Source organism: Folsomia candida, unplaced genomic scaffold (genome assembly GCF_002217175.1).
Source record: "Folsomia candida strain VU population unplaced genomic scaffold, ASM221717v1 Fcan01_Sc017, whole genome shotgun sequence".
NCBI classification, from domain to species: Eukaryota; Metazoa; Arthropoda; class Collembola; order Entomobryomorpha; family Isotomidae; genus Folsomia; species Folsomia candida.
Window position 1 is genome coordinate 1250854 of NW_019091209.1, and position 10926 is coordinate 1261779.

A 10926-nucleotide genomic window follows, 5' to 3' on the forward strand; every position below is an offset into this window, starting at 1 on the left:
AACGGAACAAATTGTGTGACTTTTTTTAGTTTCTTAAAATATGTACATATTTTCAGTGAAAGGTGAACGATCATCCAGAATTTGAAGCGTAAGTTTCGTTTTTTATGCTTGTTTTTTTTGCGTAGGAAAATAAAATAAAAAAGTTTGTTAAATAAATAAATAAATAGCGTTAATCCACCCACCCACCGACCATTTTGCGATTGTATAATTCCTCTGTGCGTGCAGCATGACGTGACATTTAGTTATTTACGGAAAGAAGAATGTGAATGCGAGTTTGTAAATAAAAAGGGTTGAGATTTAGTGTTGTTTTGTAGACAGAATTTATTTACGTAAACGAAAATGTACGTGGTGGTGGTTTGGTTGGATTTTGGATTTTGAGGTACCTGTCGTCATGTTATTTTTAAAAAGGAGTAAGTAGCAGCTGGGCTGTGCTGTGCATTGACACCGTCCGTTCAAAGACTTGCGAAATACGAGGACGACGACGAATAATAAAGTTAATCCAGGTGGTGGTGTCATGTTATTTAGTGAAATTAGAGACAATTAAGTCGTTAAACAAAGTCGGGACGGGAAGAAAGTGTTGTTAGTTTTTAACTCTAAAGGTTTAAGACTTGCGAAATATTATTTGCGATGGATTGGATTTAATTTGTTGCCATCTTTAATCCAGGTGGCATTTAGTGAAATTAGAGACAATTAGTTAATACACGACTTGTGTAACAAAAAGTAAACAAAAAGTCGGCGGAAGAAGGAAAGTGTAGTTGAAGTATTAACTGTAAACAGACTTGCGAAATATGTAGGATGGATTGAAATTAATTTTGACATCTTTAATCCAGGTGGTGGCATGTCATTTAGTGAAGGTAGACATAATTAGTTAATAATACGCAAGTAAAGAAAGTCGGGAGAAGAAAGAAAGTGTAGTTAGTTAATTAGTTGTACATAGTTTCACGTTAGAGAGAAAGAGAGAGTGTCGAGGAGGTTGGTTAATTTTAAAATATTCCACACTTTTCGTTAAATATTAATACTTCATTTAATTATTTTGCAGATGGTCATCAAATTCGCTAACTCGGCTACTCAAGACGGTGGAAAATGGTAAAGATTGAAGAAAATGATGAAGAAGTCTCCCTTGGAAAAACGTCGGGTTTGGCTTATCAATCAAGAAGATCGATAATCGTCCTTTAGTTGAGGTGGTCATTGTTCATTCGGAGGTGTCCATGTCGAAAAAAATTCAGCATTATCATGACGATGATAACTGTTCCTCGGAGAAGTGTCGTATCGTGACGTGACGTGACGATGATATTAACAAAAGTGATTCTACAGTACTACTTTTTGTGAGCAGCAAGCAAACTTCGAGATGATTGTCATCCAAAAGTTTCTATTTCTATTTAAATCAAAATATCGACGGAAATGGTGGGCGGCGGTCAAAATGTCACCGGTGTGTTTCGACACGACACTAATTTTCCTCGTGCTCCTCTTCCTCATCAAGTTCAGCGTGGTGGCGGAGGGGAAACGGTGCGGGGGGAATAATGTGACCGCGTTCGAATGCATTAATGGAGATTGTGTCGAGGATCAGGTAAATTTTTCAATTAATTAGTGTTTAAAATTAATTGTACAATTATTTTATGATTAAAAATGTGGTGTTTTTACCCTCAGGAGAACGGTGGTGCCCTAAAATGCCAGTGTAAATCAGGATTTTCCGGCCCCGGGTGTCAACACTGTCACGGGAAAGTTAAGTAAGTTGTTAAGCAAGGTTAATTACAACAGTAATTTGTATATTGATATACAAAATGTATTGTTTTTTGTTTTTGTAAAGGTTACAGGGTCAAAGTGGCTGGATAAGTGACGGGCTGGGAAATTATACCGCAAATATGAAGTGCACTTGGCTCTTGGAGTCATCCCCTACGCTCAACAGCAGTATATCTCCGATATTTTTAAGGATTGAGGAATTTGCCACGGAATGTGGGTGGGACTGGGTAATTCATTCATTAATTAAACATATAAATCAGCACTTATGTTTATTTAAGGTCAACAATATTGAGGAAATTGATTAACGTAGTTCGTGGTAACATTGTAAAATCCGTGAATTATGTAAACTTGCAAAATTTTAGAATGCTTCGAAGGGAAATTAGGGTACAAATTTTTGTAAACTTGCTCAGATCAAAGGAGGCGTCTCTTTATTTTGTAAAAGTCTATAAAATTATGGCACAAAACGCACGGATTTTGCAAAGTTACTAATAACTGCGTGCATTTCTTTGTTATATTACTTACGGTATATTACTATGTTCCATTTTAGATGTACATTTACGACGGTGACAGCGTTTATGCACCCTTGTTAGGAGTATTCAGGTAATAAATTAACTATCCTGTATATTAAATTGTGGGCCACAATTTGTAATTAATTTTATACTTGGATATTTCAGTGGAATTGTAGTACAAAATAAATACCAAGCACTTCGTTTACCTGAGATCGTTGCAAAGTCTGGATACGCACTGCTCCATTTCTACACCGATGTTGCTTACAACTTGACCGGATTCAATATTACCTACAGGTAAATAAGAGGACACTTACAAGGGTATCTTTTCCAAGCTACACCGGGATTGTGTAACGAGATGTATCAAAGGATCAAGCCGAAAATTAGGAATTACATGGCGCTTATCTTTCCGTTGAATGGTTCTTTTGAAGAAAAATAGTGCGAGCAAAGTTCAATTTTTTAGTAAACTTTCCCTCCACGAGGCGAAACCCAAGGCGCTCGTGGGTACTTTGACCCCCAATGTTTTTCTTCATGAACGGAATGATAAGCGCCATGTGATCCTTAATTTTTGGCTTAATTTGTTGATATAATTCGTTAAGCTATTCTGGTGTAGCTTGAAAAAGGTTCCATTGTTTGCGCGGATTTAGTTTTGTAACGTGTCCAATTTCTAATTGTCTCGGTTACAAATTAATTATTGCAGAAGCAATTCCTGTCCAAGTAACAACAGCAAGTTGGAATGTTCCGGAAACGGGTTGTGCATAGAAGGACAATGCACGTGTGATGCAGCCTACTCAGGGAAATCTTGCAGCATTGAAAAGTGTCCGAACAATTGCAGCCATAATGGAATATGTGACATGGAGAAGCATCAATGTCGATGTAGCGAGGGGTACAGAGGTATTTGGCACTAATTAGCATTTATTATGACCCCCGCGCTAATAATTATAAATATTATGCTTATAGGAAATGACTGTAGTTACGAGGAAAAAGAAGGTTATTGGGAAGTCGTTTATCCAGAGGGGTCAAATCCGAGGGGGTCAGCTTCTCACGCGTCCATAGTTCATAACGATTCCTTATGGGTCTTTGGCGGAAGTACGCTTGGTCTCGATATCAACGATGAAATTTATATTTCTAAATTCGACTTTATAGGTAAAAAAAAACTTGCGAATTTACTGATCTCATGTCAGACATGTTTCTCACGTGAGAAACATCCGTACTGATGTTCGTAAAATCAGAACTCAAAAATTAAGTAACTTGACATAAACAACAGTTGTGTAGTCTGGCACTTGACCTTTTCTGCCAAATTCACGAAGTTAAGAAGGTTTCAAGTTACCAAAAACACACGTTTTCAACATGCGAAACTATGAGACGTTCACATCTCCGCTTTCCGATGGTGAAAATGGGTGTTTTTGCCAACTTGAAACCTTCTTAATTTCGCGAATTTTGTGTAAGTGCTCAAGTGTCACGCTGTTGTTTGTGTTAAGTTACTTGATTTTTTTAGTCCTGCTTTAAGAAGATCCGTGAGAAAGATGCCTGACATATGGATTGTCTGTATTTATATACCAATTTTAATCATCACTTTCTCCTCCCACATTTAGCCAACACTTGGGAAACGATAGTTACAAATAAAGGAGATGCTTCACCACCGTCATTATACGGTCATACCTGCGTCCTTTATGAGGTAACCTGTGTTAATAAACGCATAAAGATAAGATTGCGATATTAAATGCCACAATTTGCTAAAAATTTGCGTATTTGCACATTCCAGGGGAAGGTCTACTTATATGGAGGCGTGCAAGGGGGAAGGTTTGGAAATCGTGACATTTCAAAGTCAGTCTGGTCCTTTGACTTAGCAACTAGAAAATGGTCTAAGATTGTCGTGCGACCGGAAAAATGTCGCCGTGGGATGTGCGGTCCTCTCCGCGTTTTTGGCCATACCGCAGTTATCATTAATGATAAGGGGAATAAGAGCAGACATTCTCGTATGGTTGTGATTTCTGGACATTCTCCCCGCTACGGTTATGTCAATGTGGTGCAGGAATTCCATTTCGGTATGTTTACAAAATTATTTAACGTCCTATTTAACTGATCGTAATTTAATACTTTTTTTTACCATAATTAATACTTTTTTCCCGAATACTTCCTCTTATGATAAGGAAATCCAAGGTGACCATAACAGAGAAAAATCTTGTCTTGTAAAAGAAGTATTTCTGTAAAAAAAAAAACACTTATCCTGGTCGGGAGTAGTATTAAATCATGATCAGTTAAACCTTCTCCAATTATTTGTTACCGATATGGTTGCAAACATAGCGAAATTCTTGGTTTGCATACAATAATTTGAAATTAGACTAATTCTCTTTATACCATATGGGTGTTATTAAAACTAAATTATGCAAATCAACCCTTCCGCGAATTATTTACACTTAATAACCTTACCAAATTTATCCCCAGGGAGCGCAAACTGGCACATCGTCACCACAAAGGGCTACCCCTTCACCGGTTCTTTCGGCCATTCCTCCCACTGGGATCCCGTCACACAAAAAGTATACGTTTTCGGTGGATACCAAATCAGCCAAGACTCCACGTCCGCATATCTCTCCAGCTCTCTATATTCCTACGACCCGTCCTCACACACCTGGCACGTGCAAGAGAAAGGCCCCGAAGGCCGCTTTCTCCACGGGGCCGTGGTCCATCGCGGGTTATACTTCATCTTCGGCGGCAACGGTCACAACGATACCACATACAGCCTTGGCTCAAAGTGCTTTACGAGCGAAGTCATGGTCTACGATATTGCCTGTGACGCCTGGTCCACCCTGAAACCTCCGGAGCAAAAAATTGCGGCTGATACGTCCCGCTATGGCCACTCCGTTTTCACTTATGAAGACCAAATCTATTTGTACGGCGGGTTCAACGGGCTCCTCCAGAACGATGTGATTCGCTTTAATCCAACTAGTTGTAGGGTGTTCACGAGCCAGAAAGAGTGCACGACCAGTGTCAAACAAGGTGTCAAGTGTAACTGGAATAAACTTAAGGAGATTTGTGAACCCGGGGGGCAACAACCGGGTTTAAAAGACAAGGAAAAAGACAAGGAGAAGGATGCAAGTAATGTCTGCGGGATTCGAGGGGGTGGAAGTGGGGGGAAGAAATTAGAGGATAATTGTTTAAGTTATCCGAGCTGTTCGACGTGTTTGCATAGCAAGTCGGACTGTGTCTGGTGTGGGGGACATTGTCAGTATGCAAAGTGCAAGGATATTAAGCATAAGGTGGGTGGGAATGCGTGTAAAGAAATGTAGGATAAGATGACGAATTATTAAAAGAAGCACGTTTTTAATTATTTTTCGGGTCTGAGAATTTATTTTAAAAGTATGGACGACAAATTTGTACTCAGTGAGTTGATTTATGAAATGGAGTTGAGTTTTTTGAGCCAGTTTCGATGAGTTTCAATTTTTTGGAAGGCTTCTTAAACGTGAGATCTCTTCCGTCAAAACGTATCAAAATCTGGGGTGTATATTTTTTAATTGGCAATGACCATCTCTACAAATTTGTCGTCCGGAATTTTAAAATAAATTCCAAGAGCGGAGAAGTGATTAAAAATGTGCTGATTTTGACGATGTTGGTGATGAGTTATCGAGTCCTACGCTAATTTAACGAGTCTAATTTTTTTTAACTAATTTGCATTTTCTTTTTTTGCACTTTAGCCCGTTTCATCTCCCGACCATTGTAAAGATGACGATTCCGTGTGTAAATATCACCTCCACAACTGCCCCTTATGTTCCACGGAAGTTGGTTGTATTTGGGGAAAAGATGAGCGATGCATAAAAGACAGTAAGCGAACTATGGCATTGATTATCTGTTAGAGGATTTTTTTGAAAAATTTATAAATTTGCATAATTTTTATTTTCAGGAAACCCAACCGAAGGTTTATTAACGGATAGAGAAGTCGCTCCGTGTGAACAAAGTTGCGCCGATTTGTCCACGTGTACCAACTGTACGTCGAACAATTGCATGTGGTGCAACAGTTTAAATACGTGCGTGGACAAGAACGCATACGTAATATCATTCCCGTACGGAGAGTGTATGTCTTGGTCACAACTTTCTAGTTCCTGCTATTCAAAAGACTCGCAGTTTGTTTCTACCAGAGTTTCAAGTATGGAATGATTATTATTATAATACGGATAATGGAGGTCTCCGAACGAATGCTCTCAGATTTTTGGCAAATTAGTGCCAACCAATCATAAATTTAATTAGTACAAAATTTGCGAAGGACACGATCTCCCAATGGGCACGTTTGGCGCAGATCTGTGCATCCGAAGAGGAGAAAACGCGCGGTAAATTTGGAAAGTGTAAGATTTGTCGACTTTAGGGCGCCTTTTCTCCTCTTTGGATCCAAATATCTCTGCCAAACGTACCCATTGGGAGATCGTGTCCTTCGCAAATTTCGTACCAATTAAATTTATGATTGGTTGGCACTAATTTGCCAAAAATCTGAGAGCATACGCGGGAGACGTCAATTGTTAGTTAACGTATTTGTAAATAATTGCTCCATCATCATTAATCTTAACACTATGTTTTTCTAGTGTGTGACGAAGTAGCTTCATGTGACTCCTGCCTAGCCTTGCCATCCTGTGGATGGTGCGATGACGGCTCTGGAACTGGAAAAGGTCGCTGTATGGATGGATCCAGTCGCGGTCCACTTTCCATCAATTCGACTGGAGCCTTTCTCAACCATACGAATTGTCCCGATCCCAAATGGCATTTTACAAATTGTCCAGGTGACTTGACCAGAATTAGACATTTGGTTTAAATTCCCCTCTTCAAAAAATACACAACTTAAAGGTTTTCATAGTTCAGATTTGTTTACAAAAATTTCTTTTGAGCGCGATGTTGATTTCATAATTACGCCTGACAGGAGCAATTAAATTTTCAAGATTTCCTATAAAGGACGAATATTTATTTCGACCAGTTTCCAATTTTTTAGTTTTTTGATGAGAAAAACGAAAACCCCAAGTTCTATCATTGGTTTCTACAATTCTAAAGTTTATAAAGTCTAAAAATTTCAAAATTTGAGGAGAAAAATATCTAAGAAGTCAGCTTTTTATAATCAAATTTTCCCAAAAAATCCAAATAAATGCTCTTATTTTGAGAAATTTTCGTATCAGATAATTTATGTAGTACAAACATTTATGTATTTCGTCCCATACGAAAAATAAAATGCTACACAAACATGTATATTTCGCCCGTTGAGAGGTTATCTAATCCATTATTAAATACTTTCAGCCTGTCAATGCAACGGGCACACCACATGTGATGAAAACTTTCGCTGCAAAAAATGCCAGGATTTCACAGAAGGAGCAAATTGTGAAAAATGCATACACGGCTATTACGGCAAAGCTATTAACGGGGGTCACTGCAACCTATGCGAGTGCAACGGTCAGGCGGACGTGTGTCACACGGAGACGGGACGCTGCTTCTGCACGACGAAAGGCATCACGGGGGAAGAATGCAAAAAATGCGATACTCAAAACAACTACAGCGGTGATCCGAACAACAGTTCTTGCTTTTACGAGCTTCAAATCGATTATCAATTTACGTTCAACCTGTCGAAAAAGGAGGATCAGTACTATACCAAAATCAACTTCAGAAATACTCCAAACAAACAAGATATTGATGCCGACTTCCAAATTACTTGTTCAATGATGGCGAAAATGAATATTAGTTATATTAGAGGTGCGTAATACGGTTATTTTACTGGTAAAAGTGTTTCGGGTGTAAGTAATCCACCATCTGCAAGAAATAAGGGGGAGAAAGTGGTTTCTTGCACTTTCTCCCAGGTTCTTGCACCTCGCATTTCTTGCGTAGCTTACTTTGCACTGCAAGAATTGTAGTAAACCCACATCAAACGAAACACTGACTACATATAAACGTGTCAGAATTTTACTAATTTTCTCAAATTTTTGATTTCACAGTCGGCCTCCCGGAAACATTTATCATTCAAAACCACACTTGTACCACGTTTAAGTATCGCTTTTCAAGAAACGAGTTCAGTTTTGGGGCTCCGGATAATACCACGTTTTACGTTTACGTGTACGATTTCCATCCACCGCTCTGGATTCAGATATCATTTTCGCAATCTCCAAAATTAGACTTGCTTCATTTCTTTATTACGTTTTCAACGTGAGTGAAATTCAAATTTAACTTAATTTTAGAGGACGCATATGAACAACCTTATGAAATAATTAATATTTTGTGTATATTTAGGTGTTTCTTAGTCCTGTTAATTCTCGCAGCAGGTTTGTGGAAAATCAAGCAAAAGTATGACATGTACAGGCGACGACAGGTACGTATTAAAAATAACGGTTCAAAATTATTTCGAATTTTTACTAATTCTAATTTCTCTATGTTCAATTTGTCTTTTTTACAGCGCTTATTTGTAGAAATGGAACAAATGGTAAGTAAAATTCGAATTAAGCAATTAACGGAGGCCTTGGTAACTTCGTAAAATCCGTAAATTCTGTAAAGTTACAAACTTTCAAACTTTTCGAAGGAAAATTAGCTACAACATTTTTGTAAACTTGTTCCGATCAAGGGCATCTCTTTATTTTGTAACAGTTTGTAAAATCATGGTACAAAACCCAAGGATTTTAGAAGTTACCGATCACTGCGTGAATTAGCCCATCTTTCAAAACTACAACCCATTCCTGAATGGTTTTCAGTAATACAAGAAACACATGTTTATCTTTTACAGGCTAGTCGACCCTTTGCCCAAGTATTCATGGAATTAGGACGAGCAAACCCGTTATCAAGATTGTCGTCGTTACGTCGCCGAAGAAAAGTAAGTCATTCAATTATAAATGATCATTTTTAGCACAAAACGTTGAAAGCGGGAGGGCAAACCCTTTGTTAAGGGCCCGTTTGTGTGTGGGCGAGGGAATTTTCTGAAGTCCCCCGTTTTCCAGATTTCGTCCCCCCGTTTAAAAAAAACAGAAATCACACTCACGATCTGCAATGATACCTATTTTAATCTCATTTTATTCCAGGACGCACCGAGTCCCATCGCTCTGGAGCCATGTCAAGGAAATCGGGCCGCTGTACTTTCCCTCTTGATAACGTTACCCACAGGGTCGCGCCAATTCTCCCCTCCAGGCCAATCTGGTAATTATAACATAAATATTTAACCTATTAACCGTTTGTGACACTATTAATTAAAATATTCATTTCAAAATTATCCCAGGCTTATCCGTCGGATCTACCCTCGTGGCGTTAGGAAATCCACGAAAAGCCAGTTTTGAGCCTGCATCGAAGACTGAAGGAAAAAATAAGATTCGAAAATCGTTACCCTCGCATGGATTAAACACGTGCATTTAGTCAATCTTAACATTATTATTAGCGCAATTAGTTAATTTTAATTATTATTTAACCTTTTTTATCAAGACAGACACACTGCTACAAAGTGCAACTTATTTGTGCAGGTGCCGTTTTTCGTTTTTAAATGTTTTTTTTCTCTCATTTGCATAATTATATCAATCAATCATGGTGCTCAAAACCACATCATACACAAACAACAATCCAAGGAAATAGTCACCCCGATTACTTATCCGTTATTTTATTTTATTTTACTAATATATAATTTTACCTTTCGTATTTATGTACGAGTTCATTCATGTAACGTGTAGCTTTTATTCGGTTCGTTCGTTGGTATTAACAATCTTATTATTAAACAATATCATCATTACTAAATAGATTATATGTCAGGATAGACTTAAAATTACGAGGGGCGAACGTATGTAGTAGCGTATGAATTTAGTAGGTAAGACATCATCTCAATCGCAGATAAGAGGGCGAGATATTGGGTGAGGATTTTCGACGAAATGTCCGGCGATTTGTTAGCAAAATCGCTGAGAATTTGTAGAGTAGATACGAATTATCAGCGAAATGTCCGTCAATTCGTTAGCAAATTTGTAGAATTGATGCGAATTTGCTAACGAATCGGCAGACATTTCGCTTCGAATTCGCATCGACTCCACAAATTCGAAGTGAAATTGCTAATGAATCAACGGACATTTCGTAGAAAATTCTCAACTAATATGTCCCCCTGTTATCTGGGATCCTTGTTTAACATATTCGCAACATATTCCAAAAAGTACTTCTGTATCGTTGCGTCACCATAAATATTAAGTATGGCCAAGTGAATATTTATAGTGCTAAAACAACCAGGCTTGCATGTCACATACTTAATTAGCCTTTTAACTTATCATGTTTTTTTGTGATCTACAATTTTATTTAACAAAATACCAAAGTTATTATCAATCGCTATACATTTAACGTAGGGCTGGATGCCTCATCACCAAAATCGTAAAAATCACCACATTTTTGATTATTTCTCCCCTCTGGGAATTTATTTTAAAATTCTGGACGACAAATTTATCCTCAGCAAGTTGATTGATGGAATGGGGATGTTTTTTGAGCCAGTTTCGACCAGTTCCAATTTTTCTGAAGACTTCTTAAACTTGAGATCTCCTCCGCCAAAAAGTGTCAAAATCTGGAGTATATATTTTCAAAAAATTGGAAACGACCTACTCTACAAATTTGCCGGCCAGAATTTTAAAACAAATTCCCAGACCTGAGAAATGATTCAAAATGTGGTGATTTTCACGATTTTGGTGATAACGCATTGAGTTCTACG

General features: G+C 38.0%; 1 protein-coding gene across 1 annotated transcript; it reads left to right on the forward strand.

Annotated features, from left to right (window-relative positions):
- Window positions 1-254: 254 nt before the first annotated feature.
- Window positions 255-10585, forward strand: LOC110856828 (attractin-like protein 1). The gene is made up of 21 exons (XM_035857415.1): window positions 255-972; window positions 1040-1567; window positions 1648-1727; window positions 1808-1967; window positions 2288-2340; window positions 2415-2543; window positions 2947-3140; window positions 3207-3392; window positions 3842-3924; window positions 4012-4294; window positions 4695-5506; window positions 5942-6068; window positions 6148-6390; window positions 6821-7015; window positions 7521-7970; window positions 8210-8417; window positions 8502-8580; window positions 8665-8691; window positions 8989-9075; window positions 9281-9395; window positions 9475-10585. Exons 2-21 carry the CDS (start codon window positions 1349-1351, stop codon window positions 9606-9608), a joined length of 3864 nt encoding a protein of 1287 aa, XP_035713308.1. The 5' UTR covers window positions 255-972; window positions 1040-1348; the 3' UTR covers window positions 9609-10585.
- The last annotated feature ends 341 nt before the right edge of the window (window positions 10586-10926 follow it).